Source organism: Desmodus rotundus, chromosome 8 (genome assembly GCF_022682495.2).
Source record: "Desmodus rotundus isolate HL8 chromosome 8, HLdesRot8A.1, whole genome shotgun sequence".
NCBI classification, from domain to species: domain Eukaryota; kingdom Metazoa; phylum Chordata; class Mammalia; order Chiroptera; family Phyllostomidae; genus Desmodus; species Desmodus rotundus.
In genome coordinates, this window is record NC_071394.1 from 89,145,886 (window position 1) to 89,168,105 (window position 22,220).

General features: G+C 45.1%; 1 protein-coding gene and 1 pseudogene across 1 annotated transcript in view; one reads left to right on the forward strand and one right to left on the reverse strand.

Moving 5' to 3' along the window:
• CHDH (choline dehydrogenase) overlaps positions 1 to 22,220 on the forward strand; it is a 33,241-nt gene extending 11,021 nt beyond the window's left edge. The window contains exons 2-8 of the mRNA XM_024556518.3: positions 14,370 to 15,128; positions 15,645 to 15,796; positions 16,428 to 16,557; positions 17,556 to 17,690; positions 18,931 to 19,073; positions 19,484 to 19,586; positions 20,333 to 22,220. Coding sequence (XP_024412286.1) covers positions 14,414 to 15,128; positions 15,645 to 15,796; positions 16,428 to 16,557; positions 17,556 to 17,690; positions 18,931 to 19,073; positions 19,484 to 19,586; positions 20,333 to 20,751 — 1,797 coding nt within the window. The 5' untranslated portion in view covers positions 14,370 to 14,413 and the 3' untranslated portion in view covers positions 20,752 to 22,220. The remainder of the gene's footprint in view (positions 1 to 14,369; positions 15,129 to 15,644; positions 15,797 to 16,427; positions 16,558 to 17,555; positions 17,691 to 18,930; positions 19,074 to 19,483; positions 19,587 to 20,332) is intronic.
• Positions 9,312 to 13,183, reverse strand: LOC128781529 (heterogeneous nuclear ribonucleoprotein A1-like; annotated as a pseudogene).

Sequence of the window (22,220 nt, forward strand, 5' to 3'; positions counted from 1 at the left end):
CCTCATTTTGCATGCAGGCCTGGCTGAGACTGCTCGACCCTTCTCCAGGGTTCTGTCATCTCTTCTTGGGTGACCAACAAAAGCCAGGACTTCCCTGCATTGCACTGGCCAAAAGCTAAAAAGGAAACACATGCATGCCAAGAAATTGAGAAGAACCCTGTTCAAGGGGGTGTTTAATAAAGTTTTGTCAGTTCTCCAGCTGTACGACTCTGATGACAGACTGTGTCCCGAGTAGAGGCACTCCAGAAATGGTGGGTCAGCATTTTATTCTTGTAACAATTCTTTTGCAATTTGAGTCCACCAAAATCATCAGACTTGTTGCGCAACTAGTCACAAGCTCAGAATTACATGGAAATATGTATTGTCATACAAGAACATCTGGCCATGAAATTTAGCAAATTTTTCAATATAAATCTTCGCCTACTGATTTTAGAATTTTAAGAGAATTGTTAGTTGCTACAAAGTACTATGGTGATGAAAGCTGCTAGCAATAGTTAGTAGGGCGTGGTGGTAACTCACATTGTTACCACTCATTTAACGTCATCTCTGCACTCCACTCATCTTCTGTGTTCATTCACTGGCATCGAGGGTGCTGGCCTTAACTGGCCGAAGCCTCACTTCCCAGACAGAAGTGCCACAGGCTGACCAGCTAGATGGAAGGTGTGGCTCGGTGGAGCTGCTGCGTGCCCCATGATGATAAGTGTGGTATAAGGGTCTTCTCACCTGGACTCCACTGGCAGGGCAGGTAGAAGTCTCCCCTCCCCCATGCACAGTATTTGGCTGAGCCTCTTCCTCACCTGATCAGAGCCACATAAGTGGAGAGACAAGGTTGGTCCCAGGAAATAGGGTAGGTCAGGAATACAGGCACTCAGAGTCAAAAGAATGCTTTGGATGCAATTCCACCCACTTCAGCCCCCACCCATGGTAGGATTTCCCCATTTTACACACACACACACACACATACACAGTCAAATGAACACACATGCTATCCTGTCTCTCCCTGGTCCCATACCTCCAACTCCAACCCACCCCTCACTTTCCACACAGCCAATGCCAGGGAGTTCCTTCCCTGCCCAGGCAGCCCAGGAAGGTGGAAAGGGCTGTCTCCCTGTCACTCCTGCCACTCCCTTTTCTATCCTCATCAGTCAGTTTGTCCACCCACCCAATCTGGGAGCTTGAGGGAGACCTGCACTCAGGGCTAGGGGGTCCCTGTCCCCAAGGGGTTTTCCTTTGGGTAGTAGCCCCCACTTCATCCCCACTGTACACAGTGAGTGTGTACAGATCCTGCCACCTTCCAACACTATGAGCCCAAGGAAATGTTGTTCTGAGGTTAGAGCCTCCCCTGAGCCTGGGCATCAGGATTGCTGAGGGAGACAAGGAAAGCCCACCCCACCCCAGCCTTGGAAGAGGGTGGAGAGCTGGGCCACATGCGCCCCCGAAAAGGGGAACTGAGAGTGGGCAAGAGCCCTGGGTTTTCTGGCCTCCATTATTCAGCAATTCCTGGGCTGAGGATTCTTAGGGGCGAGGGGAGGATGGCAGAGGTGCTCAAGAAGTTTCCTCTGTGCAGGGGTCAGGTCCAGACAGAAATGCTCCAGTTTATCCCACCCCTGCCCAGTGCCATACCTGCCCAGCAGTTTGAGAGATCTGTGCCTAGTTCAAGGCCAGACTCAAATCTCCGAGAATAATCAAAGGTCCCCTCCATGCTGGGGTGTGCTGGAAGGGGATGTTGGAGGAAGAGCTGTGATAAGAGGTGTGCTTTAGGGATGTTTGGGGACAAGGAGAGTAAATGACCTGGTGGCAACCCACAAAGAAGGGGTCAGTCTTGACTCCTGTGCAGTAGGCCCGCTGCCTCCTGGTGAAGCTGCCCGTGTTGCTTCCTAATCCTACTGACTTGAATATCACCAATTATTTGAGACCCTCAATAAAACTGTACAACAAACAAACAAGTACCTGTCACCTAGATTAACAATTAAAACATGGCAGGTGCAAGTGAAAACACCTGGATACCCTTCCCTACTCAAAGGTAACTACTATGCTGAATTTCCTTATACTTTTCTCACTATTAGATTTGAATCACTTAATAACATCCTTAGTATTGCATGTGGTGTAGGGTTTTTTTGTAATTTTTTTAAATTGTGGTAAAATATACACCCTGGTCAAAAATCTTTTAACCATCTGTGCAAGGGTTTATTTCTGGGCCCTCTATTTCATCGGTCTACCGGTCTGCCTTACCCACACCACCATACTCTTTTTGATTACTGTAGCTTTGTAGTAAGTTTTGACATCAGAAAGTTGAATCCTCCAGCTTTGTTCTCTTCCAAGATTGTTTTGGCTACTTAGGGTCTCTTCAGATTCCATATGAATTTTAGGATGGGTTTCTCTATTTCTGAAAAAAAAAACCACTGTTAAGATTTTGATAGGGAATATACATTGAACCTGTAGATTGCTTTGAGTAATAAAGTCATTTCAGCAATATTAAGTCTTCCAATCTATGAACAAGGGATATTTTTCTATTTCTTTAACTTCTGACAGCAATGTTTTATAATTTCCAGTGTAGTCTTTCAATTCCTTGGTTAAACTTATTTCTAAGTATTTTATTCTTTCTGATGCTATTGCAGATGGAATTTTTTCTTTAATTTCTTTCTTAGATTGTTCATTATTAGTGGATAGAAATGTAGCTGATTTTTTGTGTTGATTTTGTATCATGAAACTTTGTTGCATTTGCTTATTAGCTCTAACAGTTTGTGTGTGTGTGTGTGATCTTTTAAGGTTTTATAAATATTAGATCATGTCATCTGCAAAGAGATCATTTTACTTCTTTCTTTAAAATTTTGATAACTTTATTTCTTTTTCTTGCCTAATTGTTCTGGCTGGAACTATCACTACTGTGTTGCATGAAAGTGGCAAAAGTGGGCACCCTTGTCTCCCTCCTGATATTAAAGATTTCAGTCTTTCACCATTGATTATGATGTTAACTGAGGGTTTTTCACATATGGCCTTTACCATGTTGTGGAAATTTCTTTCTATTCCTAGTTTACTGAGGGTTTTGTTTTTTTTTTTTAAATCATGAGTGTTGAACTTTGTCAAATGCTTTCTCTGCATCAGTTGAGATGTTTATGTGGTTTTTATTCCTTTATTCTGTTAATGTGATATATTATATTGATTGATTTTCATATGTTGAACCATCTTTGCAGTCCCAGAATAAATCCTACTTGGTCATGGTGTATAATCCTTTTTAATATGCTGATGAAGTTTTGCATCAAGTTTCATCAGAGATATTGGTGTAGTTTTCATGTTAGTGTCTTGTCTGACTTTGGTATCTGTGTAAAAATGGTCTCATGTAATGGGTTAGGAAATTTTTCCTCATCTTTAATTTTTGGGAAGAAAGTGAGAAGGATTGATGTTAATTCTTCAAAAGTTTGGGAGAATTCATAAGCCAAGCCATCTTTTTCAGGGTGTTTGTTGAGAGTTGTTTGATTACTGATTCTATCTCCTTACTATTACAGGTTTATTTATATTTTCTATTTCTTCATGATTTGGTTTTAGTAGATGGTATATTTCTGGGAATTTGCCCACTTCATCTAGGGTATCCAATTTCTTGATACAAATTGTTTATAGTACTTTCTTATAATCCTTTTTATTTCAGTAAAATCAATAATGATGTTTCTACTTTCATGTCTGATTTTACTAATTTGGGTCTTCTCTTTTTCTCAGTCTACCTAAATATTTGTCATGTTTTTTTAAGAACCAATTTTTGGCTTTTTTATTATTATCATGTTAATTTTTTAATTTAATCTTTATTGTATGTTTTCCCACTACCATTTAGTCCCCTTACACCCCCCTGTGCCCAGCAATCACCACACTGTTGTCCACGTCCATGAGTCCTTTTTCCCTTTTGCTCAATCCCTCCACCTCCTCACCTTTTCTCTATTGTTTTTCTGTTCTTAATTTTATTTTTCTCTGCTCTAATCTTTATTATTCCTTTCTTATGCTAGCTTTGGGTTTAGTTTGCTCTTCTTTTTCTACTTTCCTAAGATGTAAAGTTGGGTTATTATTTGAGATCTTTCTTTTTCAAATGTGTGAATACACAACTATGTTCCCATCTTAGCACCGCTTTCGCTGCATCTCCTAAGTTTTGGTATGCTCTGTCTTCATTTCCATTAGTCTCAACATATTTCCTAATTTCCTTTGTGATTTTGTCTTTACACATTGGTTGTTTATGTTGTTTAATTTTCACATATTTGTGAATTTGCCAGTTTTCCTTCTGATATTGATTTCTGGTTTCATCCCATTATGATCAGAAATAATACTTTATATGGGTTCAATATTTTAAAATTTATTAATATTTGTTTTGTGGCCTAACATACAGTATGTCCTAGAGGATATTCATGTGTAATTGAGAAAAAAAATGGGTATTTTGTTGTGGTGAGGTGGAGTTTTTTTTTTTTTATAAGTCTGTAAGATACAATTGGTTTGTAGTTTTATTCAAATCCTCTATTTCCTCATTGCTCTTCTCTCTGGTTATTCTCTCCACTATTGAATTTGAGTATAGAAGTCTCCATCGGCTACAGTAGAATGTCTGTTTCTCCTTTTAAATCTGTCAATGTTTGCTTCATATGTTTTGGGGCTCTGATGTTGGATACATATATGAATTACATGTTTTAAAACATTTATTTATACAAAGGTCTCATTCAGGTGATACCAAGCTGTAGATTGCTTTTTACATATTTTCAATATACTTTTAGTTTTCATCCACGTTGATATGAAGTGCTATTGTTCCTTCATTTTCACTGTCATGTGGGGTTTCTTTGCTTGACTGTATTACAACTCTTCCCATGACCTTTGTATCTCCATATACATTTTGAAGTCTACAAAAAGAATACTGCTGAGGAGAACCAAGATGGCGGCGTAGGTAGATACACTGCGCCTCCTCGCACAACCAGAACTGACAGAGAATCGAACGGCAAGGGGGTCCGACACCAAGGAAATAAAAAATAAACATTCATCTAGACCGGTAGGAGGGGCGGAGACGGGCACCGGGGTGGAGAGGACTTGCGTGGCTGTGGACCAAGACTGGCGGAGTGTGGGACGAACGGGGCAGGTAGTCCGAGCACTAGCAGACCCTGCGGCCACGCATTTGCACAGATAAACCGAGAGGGCCAGACTCAGAGTGGCAGAGAGTGGGGCAGGCAGAGTGCGGGTAGCACACCGCAGCCCCACATTCGAACAGAGATAAACCGGACAAACGGCGGGGAGTGAAGCAGACCGCGCAACCCAGGGCTACAGCTCAGGGAAATAAAGCCTCAAACCTTTGATTGAAAACGCCTGTGGGGGTTGGGGCGGCAGCAGGAGAGACTCCCAGCCTCACAGGAGAGGTCGTTGGAGAGACCCACAGGGGCCTAGAGTGTGCACAAGCCCACCCACTCGGGAACCAGCACCAAAGGGGCCCAGTTTGATTGTGGGTATCGGAGTGAAAGATTGAAATCTGGAGGAGAGTGAAGCGGGCGCCATTGCTCCCTCTGGGCCCCTCCCCCACATACAGGGTCACAGCGCAGCGTCACAGCACAGCAACCAGCGTTACCCCGCCCTGGTGAACACCTAAGGCTCCGCCCCTTAAAGTAACAGACGTGCCAAGACAAAAAAAAAAAAAGAAAAAATAATGGCCCACATGACAGAACACTTAAAAGCTCCAGAAAAAATACAACTAAGTGAGGAAGAGATAGCCAACCTATCAGATGCACAGTTCAAAGCACTGGTTATCAAGATGCTCACAGAATTGGTTGAATCTGTTCAAAAAGTAGATGAAAAAATGAAGCCTATGCTAAGAGAAACAAAGGAAAATGTACAGGGAACCAATAGTGATGTGAAGGAAACTGGGACTCAAATCAATGGTGTGGACCAGAAGGAAGAAAGAAACATTCAACCAGAAAAGAATGAAGAAACAAGAATTCGGAAAGATGAGGAGAGGCTTAGGAACCCCCAGGACATCTTGAAACGTTCCAACATCCGAATTATAGGGGTGCCAGGAAAAGAGGAAGAACAAAAAATTGAAAACGTATTTGAACAAATAATGAAGGAGAACTTCCCTAATCTGGCAAAGGAAACAGACTTCCAGGAAGTCCAGGAAGCTCAGAGAGTCCCAGAGAAACTGGACCCAAGGAGGAACACACCAAGGAACATCATCATTACATTACCCAAGATTCAACGCAAGGACCTACATCCAAGATTACTGTATCCAGCAAAGCTATCATTTAGAATGGAAGGGAAGATAAAGTGCTTCTCAGATAAGGTCAAGTTAAAGAAGTTCATCATCACCAAGCCCTTATTATATGAAATGTTAAAGGCAGTTACCTAAGAAAAAGAAGATCAAAAATAGGAACAGTAAAAATGACAGCAAACTCACAGTTATTAATGACCACACCTAAAACCAAAACAAAAGAAAACTAAGCAAACAACTAGAACAGAAACAGAACCACAGAAATGGAGATCACATGGAGGGTTGTCAATAGGGGAGTGGGAGGGGGAGAGGGGGGAAAGGTACAGAGAATAAGTAGCATAAATGGTAGGTAGAAAATAGACAGGGGGAGGGTAAGAATAGTGTAGGAAATGTAGAAGCCAAAGAACTTATAAGTATGACCCATGGACATGAACTATAGGGGGGGAATGTGGGAGGGAGGGGATGGGCAGGATGGAGTGGAGTTGGGGGGGGAATGGGACAACTGTAATAGCATAATCAATAAATATATTTTTTTTAAAAAAAGAATACTGCTCAGATTTGATTGGCACTGCATCAAATCTATAAATCCATTTGGGGGAATATTAACATCATAACAATATTAGGTCTTCCTATTCATGGTAGCTCTTTCTATGTAGGTCATCTTTAATTTCTATCAACCATGTTTGTAGTTTTCAGTGTATATCTCTCCCATATTTTGTTAAATTTATTTCTAAGTGTTTCATATTTCCTGTTGCTCTTGAAATTGGTGTTATTTTGTTTTTGTGCCCCACAGAGGGTAGGATCAACTTCACCACCATCCAAAATATGTTTAAATGTTGACACTGATGGTACCATGAACGTACTAAGAAGCTATGCACAGACGCCATGCACATACTAAGAGGCTATGTATGTACACCATGCACATACTAAGAGGCTATGGATGCACACCATGCACATACTAAGAGGCTATGGATGCACACCATGCATGTACTAACAGGCTATGTATGTACACCATGCACATACTAAAAGGCTATGAATGCACACCATGCACATACTAAGAGGCTATGAATGCACATCATGTACATACTAAGAGGCTATGTATGTACACCATGCATGTACTAAGAGGCTATGGATGCATACCATGTATGTACTAAGAGGCTATGTATGTACACCATGCACATACTAAGACGCTATGAATGCACACCATGCACATACTAAGAGGCTATGTATGTACACCATGCATGTACTAAGAGGCTATGGATGCACACCATGCACATACTAAGAGGCTATGTATGTACACCATGCATGTACTAAGAGGCTATGTAAAGGTTTATTATGTACATAATCGGCCTTTCTGGAAAGACCAGGGCAGGTCCCTAAGCTGGTCCAGGATATCTTGAGTGAAGGTAGGGGCAAGTGGCTCTGATTTTTATTATGGTGGGAGAGTGGGACCAAGGTGATAATTCCTGTCTATAGGTTTGATTTACATGATTTAAACTTCCCCACTAGCAGTGAGGGCAGGAATGCCAGGGCTTTTTTAAATTGAATTACCCAGATCTGGAGCAAGAGGGAAGAACGGGGTTTGAAAGCTGTCAATGGTCAAACACCAAAAATGGACTCAGACTCTTCATTACATCTATTTATATGTAAGTGCCCAGTTGTCCACTAATGTATATAAGAATACAGTTGACTTTTGTCTGTTTAACTTGTATCTTATGACCTAGCTAAGTTCATTTATTAATTCCAGTAACTTTTAAAAAGAATTTCTTGGGAATTTCTATGTAGATAATCATGTCTACAAATAAGGGCATTTATAATTCTTTCTTTCCAATCTGTATGATTTTTATTTTAATTAATTAATTAAACTTAAATTCCTGGTTAGAATCTTCATACGATGTTGAATAAAAGTGGTGAGAGTGACCATTCTTGCCTTGTTCCTGATCTCGGGGAAAGCTTTCAGTCTTTCACCATTTAGTACAAAGTTAGAGGCAGGTATTTCATAGATGCCCTTTATCAGGAAGTTCTCTTCCATTCCTTTCAAATTCATTGGGGTAAAATTGTCATAATATTATTATACTCTAGAATTTGGAGTAATATCCTGTCTGTCACTGCTAATGTTGGTAATTTGTGTTGTCTATGTTCTTTTCTTTGGGTAGAGATTTATTAATTTTATTGTTTTAAAGAACAATATTCTGGTTTTATTTTTTATTTTTAAATTTGTTTTTAATTTTATTGATATCTCCTGTTATGTTTATTATTTTCTTCTGATTACCATGGGATTAATTTTATTTTTTTCAGATTATTTAAAGGCGAAAGTATAGATCATCAATTTGAGATCTGACTTTTCTAATATAAACATTTTAATGTTATATATTTCCCTCAAAGCATTGCATTACCTGCATTACTGTCTGTTGTGTTTTCATTTTCATTCAGTTCAAAAATTCACTGATTTCTCTAGTGATTTCTTCCTCGACTCAATGGTTATTTACAAGTATATTTAATTTTTAATGTTTAGGGATTTCTCAGATTTTTTCTATTATTTATTTCTAAATAATTTTTTTGGTATCAGGGAAGATACTTTGTTTCATTTCAGTCCTTTTCAATTTGTTGAGATGTTTATTATGGCCCAGAATCAAGTCCGCCTTGGTGATGTGCGTTTGCACTGACTGTGGATTCTGCTGTGTGGGTGTTCAATAATAAGCATTAATAGGTCAATTTAGTGCATAATGCTGTTCAAATCTTTTATATTCTTACTGAATTTTTGGTCTAGATGTTTCTTTGAAAAAAAGATATTTGTTCAGCATGATGATCATTTAGCAATCAACAGCATGGATGCAAAAAAACCCTACATTAAAACCCTTTGTTGGAATGCTTTATACTTTCCATAGAACAAAAATTAAAATAACCTGTTATACAAATACAGTAACCTTGAGTTTTTGCCCATATACATCAGTATTGTCTAAAACGTGTCTTTGTAGCAGCTAGGTCCTACTGCTTCTGTGCTTGGCTGAGTTCACAAATCTGGTGTAACCTGTAGCTTCCCTATTACTTTGCTGGCCCTCCTCTCCTGCTAAGCTTTGTTTCCTGGCAGCAATTAAAACATCCTGCCACTGCCTTAGCTACTGCTACTGCTGGAACCACCTTAGCCACCTTGGTTCCATAGTTTGGCAGAATCTGACCTCTACCACCACAGGGGCCAGAGCTTCTGCCGCCAAAATTTCCTCCTTTTGTGGATCCAAAATTTGAAGATTGATTATTATAATTGCCAAAATCATTGTAGTTTCCACCGCATCCAAAGTTGCTTCCATCATTACCAAATCCATCATAGCCATCCCCACTTCCACCATACCTACCACCACCACCACAGCTTCTACCAAAGCCACGTGGACCATGAAAGTTTCCTCCAAGACCAAAGTCATTCCCACCACCACCTCTGAAGTTTCCAGAACCACTCCAACCTCTTTGGCTGGACAAAGCACTAGCCACCTCTTGCTTAGATAGGGCTTTCCTTACGTCACAGCTGTGGCCATTCACAGTACGGCATTTATGAATGAATCTTGTCTACAGAGTCATGGCCATCAAAGGCTACAAAAAGTAAAGTCCTTCTTCTTGCCATTGCCTCAGACATGATTTCAATCACTTCACTTTTCCCAAACTGTTCAAAATAATCTCTTAGGTGCTGTTGTTCTTCAGTGTCTTCTTTAATACCACCGACAAAAAATCTTTTTCACGGTGAAGTGGGCACCAGGTCTTTGAGAATCTTCTCTAGAGACAGCCCTCTTGGCTCCACAACTCTTCCACCCACCTTGTGTGGCCTTGCGTTCATGGCTGCATCCACCTCCTCCAGTGACGTACCTGACAAACCCAAAGCCTCTGGAGCGCTTGGTGTTTGGATTTCTCATCACCACACAGTCTGCGAGCACTCCCCATTGCCCAGCATGGCTCCGCAGACTCTCACCGGTTGTTTCAAAGCTCAAACCTCCAATAAAGTGAGAAAAATAAAGAGCTTCCACAGCTGTTCCGGCTCTTTGGGAGACTCTGACTTAGACGTGAAGACTGCGGAAGAGGAGACTTTAATGATGCTCACTCGGTGGCATCCACCAGCATAAAGGAGTGATCTGATGAACACACCTCTAGATGTTTCCGTTACTGTGAGGGGAGTATTGAAGTCTCCGAGTATAATTATGCATTTATTCCTTTCTCCTTTCATTTATATCTGATTTTTGCTTCATGACTTTGGAGTTCTATTAGGCACATACACATTTAAAATTGTTTTGTCTTATGATAAATTGACCCCTTTACCATTTTTAAATGTCTTCTAAACCCTGGTGATATTCTTTGTACTGAAGTCTAGAGTTAATATTGTCACTTTAACTCTTATTTGTGTAGTGCTTGTGTGGTGTATCTTTTTTCCATTGTCTGTATTTGTCTTTATTTTCAAAGTGGGTTTTTTGTGTACACAGCATATATTGGAGTCTTGCTTTTTTAAAATCCCCATTCGACAATCTCTGCACTCTAATTGAGGTATTTAGAATATTTACACTTAATGCAGTTAGTGATATGGTTGAATTTAAATCTATCATTTTGTTATTTGCTCTATATTTGTCCCATCTCTTTTTAGTTTATTCGGCTATTTTGTATTGGTTTCAGGTGTACAACATAGTGGCTAGAGACAATCATACTCTACAAAGTGTTCCCCTGTTATTGCCAGTACCCACCTGGTACCATACATAGGTATTACAATATTACTATTTCCTATGCTGTACTTTACATTTCCATGACTACTTGGTAACTACCAGTCTGTTCTCAAACCCCTCACTTTTTTCACCCAGACATTTAACCCTTCTTTCCTCTAGCAACCATCAGTCTATGTTCTATGAGTATATTTCTATTTGTTTATACTTTCTAGAGACTCCATGTAAAAGTGAAATCATATGGTATTTTTCTTTCTCTGATTTATTTCACTTAGCTTAATACCCTCTAGGTCCGTTCATGCTGTCGCAAATGGTGAGATTTCATTCTTTTTTACATCTGAGTAATATTCTATTGTATATATGTACCACAACTCTTTTATCCACTCATCTATTGATGGGCATTTGTGTCCATATCTTGGCGATTGTAAATAATGCTGCAATGATCACAGGGGTGCTTATAGTCTTTCAAATTAGTGTTTTGGGTTTCTTCAGATATATACCCAGATCTTGAATCACTGGGCCGTAGGGAAGTTTTATTTTTAAATTTTTGAGGAACTTCCATACTCTTTCCCGTATCGGCTGCACAAATCTGCAATCCCAACAATGGTGCATGAGGGTATTTTTCTTCCCGTGTCCTCTCAAATACTTGTTTGTTGATGATACAAACATTTACTGATGATAGTCATTCTGACAGGTATGAGATGGTATGTCCTTGTGGTTTTAATTTGCATTTCTCTGAGGATTAGTGATGCTGAACATCTTTTCATGTGTCTACTGGCCATCTGTATGTCCTCTTTGGAGAAGTGTCTATTCAGTTCCTTTGCCCACTTTTTAATTGGATTGGGGTTTGTTTGTTTTTGCTGTTGAGTTGTATGAGCTCTTTATTAAGTTTTGCATATTAACTCCTTATCAGATGTATCATTGGCAAATTTGTTCTCCCATTCAGTGGGTTGTCTTTTCATTTTGTTGCTGTGCAAAAACTTTTTAGTTTGATGTTGTTCCATTTCTTTATATTTTTCTTTTGTTTCCCTTGCCTGAGGAGAAATGTCAGAAAAAAATAAGAGAAATGTCAGAGATTTTACTGCCTATGTTTTCTTCTAGGAATTTTATGATTTTGAGTCTTACATTTAAGTCTTTAATCCACTTTGAATTTATTCTTATATATGGTATAAGAAGGTGGTCTAGTTTCATTTTTTTTGCATGCTGCTGTGTCCAGTTTTCCCAACGCCATCTATTGAATAGACTGTCTCTCCATTGTGTTTTTGCTTCCTTTGTCATAATTCATTGACCATATAGGTGTGCGTTTATTTCTGGGCTCTCTATTCTATTCCATTGAGCTATATGTCTGTTCTTATGCCAGTATCATTCTGCTTTGATTACTATGGCCTTGTAGTATAGTTTGATATCAGGTAGCATGATACCTCCAACTTTGTTCTTCTCAAGATTGCTGTGGCTATTTGGGGTCATTTGTATTAATCCTCCTTGGAATGCTCTAAGCTTCTTGAATCTGTGGTGTTTTGTCTTGCATAGATTTTGGAAAAGTCTCAGCAATTATCTCTTCAAGTATCTTTTCTCTCCTGTTCTCTCTGTCCTTCTCTCCCTCTACCCCCTCCTCCCTCTGCCCCTCATCTCTCCCCATCTTTCTTTGTCTTTTTACCCCTATCCTCCTGGGACTCCAATTATGTGTACTTGAGATAGTTTGATATTAACCCATAGCTCTCAGTTGCTCTATTCTTTCTCTTCTTATTTTCTCCTTCACTCTTAATTCTCTTCATATTTCCAATTTCTTATTACCTAATTTCCAGTTTCATTTTTTCTCTGCTGTATCCAATCAAATTATTCATCTTCAATAATGTGGGTTTTATTTTTAGCATTCCTATTCATCCCTTTGTTTTATAGTTTCCAATTTTTTCTTGAAATTGCCTATCTGTTCAACATGTTGTCTGCCTTTTCAACTAAATCTTTTAAAATGTTTAACTTGGTTAAAGTCTTTGTTTGATAGTTCTAACATCTGGATGGGCCATCCCATGGTCTGGTTCTGTTAACAATTTCATCTCTTGATAATTAATGGGGGGTTTTTTCTTACCTTTGTGTGTCTCTTAATTTTTTATTGAATGCTGGACCTTGTGTGTAACTGGATAGTGGGGACTGAGGTAAACAATATTTATGGCTGGAAAAGGGTACACCTTTTACCCTATCAGGTCATTAGTGTGGCGTGTTGAGTTAACCTAGAGGGAAGCTGAGCTGCTGCCACCTTGGGCTACTATGGGGCCTGGAGTGCTAGAAGGTTCTTCTCAGAGTTCCTGCTTCAGACTTAGCTTTCAGGAGGCCTTGGTGCCTCTTTGTTCTGTGCCTGCATGAAGGTAGTGGCGGGTGGGAACCTTTCTCTGCACTCTTACCTCTTAGCCCGCCTCCAGTGGTAGGCTGCAGTTGTTCCCTGGTGCAGGCTCATGGAGGGAGCAGGAGGATCTATAAGGGTTTTTGTTTTGTTTTCTTTTCTTTTTCTTTTGAGGTTTCTCAGTTCTCTTGTTGCAGCCCTAGTCTTGGGCAGGCCTTTTGTGGCTTAACCTCATGAGTGGAGTTTTCTCAGATGTGCTTATGTCACGGAGGCCTTGATGGGATACCATGTTTTTTCCCTTCTCTGTGCACTGAGCATATTGGTATTGATTTGAACATTGTTGGGAAACAACCATGCAAAAGCTACTGGCATTTCTTTGTTGGAACTTTAGCACTTGGTAGAGTGATCTTTGGAGATAGCAGCTCTGACCCCACCCCTGCGAAAAGCCCTCTAGTGTAAGCCATGGCCCTCGGGTCAAAGGCTTTGAACACTACAGCCTCGAGCCTCGAGCCCTGACCTGCCATCAGTTATTTATTTAAGTCTCTCTTAACTGTCTCTCTGGCCTTAGACCATCTGTTCTGAGGGCAGATGTCTTCCTCTCTGTGTATTGCTACTGATGAAATGGTGCCTGGCACGTGGTAGGGGCTCAGCAATCGTCTTGAGCGGATGAGGAATGAGCGCAAGTCTGGCGAGCCCTTACCTCCCCTGCTTTCCAGCAGAGAGACTCCTGCCCAGCCTACAAATTCAGGCACAGTTGTCACAAAGAAGACTTTCTGGGGACTCCCCAAGTCTGGAAAGGGGCCTTTCTCCTGTGCCCCAGCCCTAGCACAGATCTTGCAGTGCTGATATAACACCTTGTACCTCTACTCCCTCCATCAAGGCCCCCAGGGCAGGGACCTGCTAGCCAGGCCTGTCCCACCCAGCCCTGGGTAGACTATTTGGTGAGCCTGTGGGGGACTTTTGCTGCACCACAGACTGCCCCAGCTTTGGGCTGATTCTGCATGTGCACGCTGAGTTAAAACATTTAAGGCCTCTTTTCCTAAAGCAGGAATAATATTTTTCCTGTTTTCCTGCTTTAGGAAAAGAAGCCTTAAATATTTTTCCTGTTTTTCTGTTTTAGGAAAAAGTGAACCACCACATACCCCTCTGTGGATATAAGAGGACATGGCTGGAAGCATGTGGTGTGTCCTGCGGGGCTGGAGGCGAGGATACCTGAGCCCCTGCGGAGCCCATGGGCAGCAGTGGCTCCCAGGCATCCGTGCTCTGGCCAGCGTGGCCTCCAGAAGCGGGGCCGAATACAGTCACGTAGTGGTGGGTGCAGGCTCCGCGGGCTGTGTGTTGGCGAGTCGGCTCACCGAGGACGCTGATAAGCATGTGCTGCTGCTGGAGGCTGGGCCCAAGGACATGTATGCAGGGAGCAAGCGGCTCTTGTGGAAGATCCACATGCCCGCGGCCCTCGTGGCCAACCTGTGCGATGACAGGTACAACTGGTACTACCACACTGAGCCGCAGGCAGGCCTGGACGGCCGTGTGCTATATTGGCCACGTGGCCGGGTGTGGGGAGGCTCCTCGTCCCTCAACGCCATGGTCTACATCCGCGGGCACGCTGAGGACTACGACCGCTGGCACCGACAGGGTGCCACGGACTGGGACTACGCGCACTGCCTGCCCTACTTCCGCAAGGCGCAGTGCCATGAGCTGGGGGCCGACAGGTACCGTGGCGGTGAAGGCCCACTGCATGTGTCGCGGGGCAAGACCAACCACCTGCTGCACCAGGCATTCTTGGAGGCGGCACAGCAGGCTGGCTACCCCCTCACCGAGGACATGAATGGATTTCAGCAAGAAGGCTTTGGCTGGATGGACATGACCATCCACAAAGGTAGTATAAGGTGTCCATCCCCCATCTCCCAGATAATTCCTTTAAGAAAAAACAATTTACAGCCCCATGCCTCCTGCTCCCATCATGGTCAGTAAGTGAGGACAAACTAGGGCTGCCACAAGGCGGACGGAGATGTGACGTATTGCGCCCCCTACAGGCCACACAAATGCAACCCCAGTCAATGAGAAATGATGTGGGGATGGTGACACCTGGGGCATTCTCTGGGTCTCTGACCCCTGAGGGAATGGATAATGGCGAGTCAGCTCTCTGGCCAAACAATTCAAAGTTCTCTTGACACTCCCAGATGGGGAAACTGAGGCACAGAACATGCAAGGGGCCCCAGGTAGATGTGGATTTCAGTTGCACAGGATCTTTTGGTCTCGGCCTTACTTGGAATGCAGAGCTGGCACGGTCAAGGGAAGGACAAACTCCCTTTTTGGATGAGCTCGTGCAGGGTGTGCAGGGGCCAGGGGAAAGGGCAGGGGCTGTGCCTGAAATCCTTGCTCTGTCCTGCAGGCCAGCGCTGGAGCACAGCCTGTGCGTACCTGCACCCTGCACTGAACCGCCCCAACCTCACAGCCGAGGCCCGGACCTTTGTGAACAGGGTGCTGTTTGAAGGTACCCGCGCAGTAGGTGTGGAGTACGTCAAGAACGGCCAGAGCCACAGGGTGAGCCAATTCCCCCCAGGCCTGGGCAGCTCAGATGGCAGGAAGGGAGTGGACAGTAGTCATGTTTTTGTCTCCACCAGCACTGTAATGAGGAGTGAACAGCTGGTGGCAATGGCCTGAAGAGGTGAGGAAACCCCCAGTCTAGCTACCTGCAGAGCCCGTTGTGCCCTGGGAGCCTCTGTCTGCCACTCCCCACCTCAGAGCTGTACCCCAGTACCTTCCACGCCTTTTCAGAAGTTGGTACGTGTTACTGTGATCATACTCCATACTTCTGCACTGTGCAGTTCCCACTTAGTGTATCAGGGTTGTTCGGCTTCCCACTTGAAGGTCTGGTCACTGTTCGCTGTTCGCTTTATTGAAACCACTCATTTGAGTGCGGTTTCTCATTTAAATTCCACAGTCCTGCTTTTAAGACCATTACTACTAGTTAGCTGTTGCAGAATATTTCAGAATATGAATCATGCTTCATTTATGATTGCACACCATAGCTGAAGGTGTGGGTAGCTCTCACATAGCACCCTAAAGCATCCTCTTCCCACTTGGGTATGTCATGCCCAGGCCACGTTCTCAGAGCTCTGTCTGCCTGTTGGGGAAGGGAAGTGTGACCTGCTCGGCCCTCTGCCTTTTCCAGGCTTATGCCAGCAAGGAGGTGATTCTGAGTGGAGGCGCCATCAACTCACCGCAGCTGCTCATGCTCTCAGGCATCGGCAATGCAGATGACCTCAAGAAACTGGGCATCCCCTTGGTGTGCCACCTTCCGGGTGAGTCCCCTTCTCCACTGCTCCCAGAGGGTGTTTCTGCTAAATAAAAAGGATTTATTGTATTTTATTAGCATGGAGGGGACAGGAATCAGTGCTCCTCAGCACTGTCATATTTCTCTCGTGAGCCTGAGGGTCCCTCATGCCTCACAGGACACTTCTCCCCCCACCAGGGCCCCCAAGTCTTTGTGATGTTTCCCCCTCCCCTGGCCATCCCCACCTGCTGAGAGGCGATGCCCCTCCAGTAGGGAGCATGCGTAAAGCCCACTGGGCCTGGCTCCAGCAGGTCACAGGGCAGCTGTGTGGTAAGAGGGGTCCAGGCCTATGTTTTCCATCCTCAGGACTCACCGGTTCCTCTTAGTTAAAGATGCCAGCTCAGAGCTCCTGAGTATGCTTTTCATGTTAAGACAGTTTTCCAGTCCTGAAATTTATTTTATAAACTGTCTTTGATGCCCTTGGGCCTGTCCCTTTTGCTTCCTCTCATAACCCACGCTCCCAGAGGCCTGGGCCTTTGTGCAATCAGCCTTCATCATAAGAGGTCTGCAAAGGTGCTGGTGCATGACAGTGACTGGCCAGTATCCCTCAAGCTTGGATGAGCTCAGGCAGGGTCTGCACAGCATGACGGGGGCTGCATCCCCCGTTCCCCAGGCCAGGGATGAGGGTGGGGCTGTCAGCCATTCAGTGACAGCTTACGGAGCAGTATCTGTGGCACACGTGGGCCCTGCCCACATGGAAGTACTGCTTAGCAGGAAGGCACCTGGATGGTCACAGGTGCTTCCCTGGTAGTGAGTGACAAGGGCAGATGGGTTTGGCAACATGTGAGAGGGCTGGACTTGGTGGGGAGTACAGAAAGGTGTCCCTGGGAGGTGACCTCCAAGCTGTGACCTGGGGACTTGGCAGATGAGTAGATAGGGGAGAAATTTTCAAAACCAGGGGAATGTTGAGAGGTCAGCTAAGGCCCCTTGGTAACCATTTTTCCTCACCTCTCTCTCCTATTTTAGGAGTTGGCCAGAACCTGCAAGACCACCTGGAGATATACATCCAGCAGGCCTGCACCCATCCCATCACCCTCCACACGGCACAGAAGCCCTTGAGGAAGGTCCGGATTGGTCTGGAGTGGCTCTGGAAGTTCACAGGTGGGTGTGCTCATCCCTGACCTTGGCAGAGACAGTCTGTGGATAGCTCAGCCTCCTTCCTGAGGTGCTGAGCAAGGGCTCTGGCCCTACATTTCTGGTTTGAAGCTGAGCTCTGCCATGCACCTCAGCTCTTGGAGTCTCAGCTTTCCCATCTGCAAAATGGGGTACAGAGTTCTCACATGTTGGGCTGGTGTGAGGACCAGACTCCATAACTCAGGGCCTGACCCAGGGGAGACTCCTCACAGGCCAGGTGTTGTTCTTCCTTGCAGATACATGGGGATGGCATTGTGCTGGACACCAGGAGGTGTCTAAGGAGCTGGGAGAAAGGCACTTGGTGCTGGACTGTATAATCAGCATCCATTTCTTAGCATTTTCCATTTGTTTTCTGAGTCTCAGTGAGTTTTGCCAGGAAATGGTGCTTTGAAATGCTACTCATTCACTCAGCACGTGTTTCTTGTACACCTACTTTGCATTGAGGGCTAGAGGGTGAGAAGTGCCAGAAGGGCAGGTATCCTCGAGCCATTTACACTATAATGGGGGCAATGAAGAGAACCAGGTAAACATGCTAAATTTTAAGTACAGTGAAAGAAAGATCAGGTTGTTGATTAAACTAGAACATAGTGCTTTATGAAAGCAGGATCTGAAAGGCAGGAAGAATATGTGCAAAGGCTCCCGGACTAGGCATACCTGTTGGGCCAAGGAGCTGGCAGCACGTGGAGGAGGAAGCAGTGGTGGGGCTTGGAGGGGATAGGGCTTGATCATGAGGCTGTGCGTGAAGGGTTGCAGGAGGCACTGAGGGAGGCCTGGGCTCCAGTAAGGAGATCACCAGAGCCACCAGTTAAGAGGTGATCTGGGCTTGGACCAAGGCAGGGGTGTGGGTGTCAATGCCAAGAAGATGGATTCAAGCCGCGTTTGGAACTGAAGATAAGATATTCTGATGTGCTGTATGGTGGGTGATGAGGAAGAGGTTGGTTTCTCAGAAACAGCTCGAGTTTCTGCATTTAGCTGTGTGTGAAAGGAAAGGTCACGGGGGCAGGGCAGGGAAGCTCACAAGGAGTACAGGCTGGGCCAGATTAGGGATGCCCGTGAGACATCAGGCCTCATAGTCCGGTCTCCGAGGTGCAGTCAGGGGAGAGGCAAAGGTGAAGACCCTCGACATGGAGCTGAAATTGAAAGCTGTGGTGCTGGGTGAGGCCAGCCCATCTGCCATTCCCTGCCTTTCTCCTCTTCCAATCCTCAGGGGATGGAGCCACAGCCCATCTGGAAACAGGTGGGTTCATCCGGAGCCAGCCTGGGGTCCCCCACCCAGACATCCAGTTCCACTTCCTGCCATCCCAAGTGATCGACCATGGGCGTGTCCCCACCCAGCAGGAGGCTTACCAGGTGCACAGATCTTCTCATCTCCCCCACTGTGGCAGTGCCCTGCCGGCAGCTGCTCAGAGTACTCGAGCCAGGACAGGCAGTCTGCGAGCTGCATGGGAAGGGGAGGCCACACCCAGCTCAGTTGATACCCTGGGTACTGAGCACTGGCAGTGGACCCCTCACACCAACTCTGCCCAGGGAGTGCCACCTCCTGAGAGTTTTGGACAATTAGGTGCAGAGGCTAGAGTGATTCATCAAGGTGGTTTTTAATCACTGTGGAGGGTTGGGGGGGGTAAGATGCAGGCAAATGCTGAAATTTATCTACTTTTAACTGATTTTGGATATAGAGTCCCACCCACAGGAAACCTGGGACCTCTCTAAACTGAGTTGGGGGGTTGATGGAAGTGACTGCTCCCTCTGGATTCATCTAGGTGCACGTGGGGACCATGCGGGGCACGAGTGTGGGCTGGCTCAACCTGAGAAGTGCCAACCCCCAGGACCATCCTGTGCTGCAGCCCAACTACTTGTCAACAGGTACTTCACCAGCCACCTTTGTATCCCCAGGCCTGGGCCTGCTGGGACATTGATGGAATGACTGCCTTTATGAGTTCAGATTTGTGCCTGAGCCACATTACCTGAGACAGTCACTCTCTGTCCTCCCTCTGCCCTACCATTCTAGGCTGTGAGCTAACTGCACGTGCTGCTCTGCAGCGCCCTAGGTCACTTGGAGTAACCCTGGGGCATCCCTTTACACAGTGGAGGAGATTTGCAGTTTTCAAATAATCGACCCAGAGGTTCAAGGCAACCTGGCTGTGTACACGTAGCTCACAGAGCATTTGTCCTGCTGTTACTGTGAGCATCCTTTAAAAGCAAATTATATTCCTGGGCCTGCCTCTATACGTGCATCAGAAGCGAGCACTCCCCATTGGGCAGGTTTTGCCCAGTAAAAACTCACCGGGCCCTCACAGCCACACTGTGGCAGAGGCAAGGCATGTATTTCTTATTCCTAATTTACAGAGAAGAAAATTCAGATCCCTGATTTAAACCTGGGGCCTCTGAGGCAAGCTGTATCCATCTAGAATAATCTGTCTGGGCTTTGTGGGACTCGCCTTGTTTTCAGTGTAACCACTTATGGGTAGGTGACAAGCAGCCTGGAGGCTTGGACCCCCATGTCCTGAACTGTTTCCCCTCAGGCAGCTCATTGAGCCTCTCCATGACTAGAATCTCCCAGCAAGGCCAGTATGGCAAGAGGAGTCTCACCTGTTTCTTCTGTTCTACAGAAACCGATATTAATGACTTCCGTAGATGTGTGAAGCTGACCAGAGAAATTTTTGCACAGGAAGCCCTGGCGCCATTCCGGGGGAAAGAGCTCCAGCCAGGAAGCCACGTCCAGTCAGATAAAGAGATAGATGCCTTTGTGCGGGCAAAGGCCGACAGTGCTTACCACCCCTCGTGCACCTGTAAGATGGGCCAGCCCTCCGATCCCACTGCCGTGGTGGATCCACAGACCAGGGTGATTGGGGTGGAAAACCTCAGGGTGGTCGATGCCTCCATCATGCCCAGCGTGGTCAGCGGCAACCTGAACGCCCCCACAATCATGATCGCAGAGAAAGCAGCCGACATCATTAGGGGGCGGCCTGCACTCTGGGACAAGGATGTCCCTGTGTACAAACCCGGGACCCTGGCCACCCAGCGTTGAGGCACTCACTGCCTGAGAAGCCCCCTGACAAGCCCAGAGGGCCAGCACAGCCTTTGTCCAAATGCCCTTTCCTGAAACTCTCTACGAGTTTAGGATTCAATGGCAGAGACTTGGGTAATTTCTTAAGAAATGAGATCAGTACTCGTTGGTGAGTCAGGTTCCTTTTCCCTCGAATTTTCCTGTGGGCCCTTTGGGGAAGGCAAGGCCAGTGGAGGATGGTTAACTCCTACCAGGGTCTTGTGTTATTCTGCGGTGCTCTCCAACCCAGAGTCCTGATGCCCTCCTTGTCCTGGTTGGACCTGAGGGAAAAGGTTCTCTCCCAGACCTCCCTCTGAAGGCAAGCCCCTCAAAGAGTAGGGTGCTATGCACAGAGGCTGGGTGCTACCTTCTCTAAGAGGGCATCCTCCACCTCAGGCTGCAAGCTGTAGCTGAGGCCAGGAGTCACGCCATAGTTAAGGAGCACAGCCAGGATGTGTGCCTAAGCCTCCAGCGGGTCCTTGTTCAGAGGGGGAACTGCCTGCAACGATAAACAGGCCTCTCCTCTCTCTTCCGCTTCCTAATCTCACTCCCAGAGTCTGGCAGGAGCTGGTGCTCGCTGGGGCCCTCTGAGTGACCTGTGGCCCACCTGCCTGATGCTCTGGTTTATGCTAAACACCATCAGCCTGACGAGAAAATTTCTGAACCTTGTTCAAAGAGAGAAGGGTCTGGAAGGACTCTTCATGACTACAGGTTTCACAATTTCCCATTTTAAAAGGAAGCCTGGAGCCCAGAGCAAACCCCACATGCCAGACCACTGCTCCACACCAAAGCAGCTAGCCCAAGAAGACACTCCCCCCTTGGCCCGGGGAAACTACTCAGCGCTGGACAAGGCTGGCTCATTTTTATTCTGCAGATGTCCATGGGAACAGACCAGGATGGAGCTGAGACAAACACAGAAAGGAAGTCAAGTAAAACTATGCTACCTGATCCTGTAAAAATGCAACAGAGAAAAATTAATTGTCAAAGATTTGAGTTGGGGGTAGGGGAGGGGGAAAACCACATACAAGTAGCATTTAAAACAGTTCTTTGATCTTTAAACTTCTTATAATTCAATAATGTAATCCAGTAATTTATTTTTGAATGGAGATGCCTTATCCAGATGGTCCTTACAAGGTAATGGAAACAAAATGCATTTTGGATTGATTTTTTTTTAAGCTACTCAAAGCCACCCCCTTATGGCAGGGAACAAAAGAACAGCTGTGTGGAAACCTGCCAGGCTGGGCCCCGAGTAAAGAAGGGAGAGCAATGGGACACTCCGGGCTTCTCCCGGATCAGAGCGCACCCAAGTAGCTTGGAGGCCTGAGCCGTAACTTACGTTTCCGAGAAACACCTTCCAGAAAGAGAGGAAGAAGAAAACCATCACTTCTTCCTTTAAATCTTCACCGTGTCCAGCTTAGTTTTCTCATCCAATAAAGGGTCAAGAAGGGAAA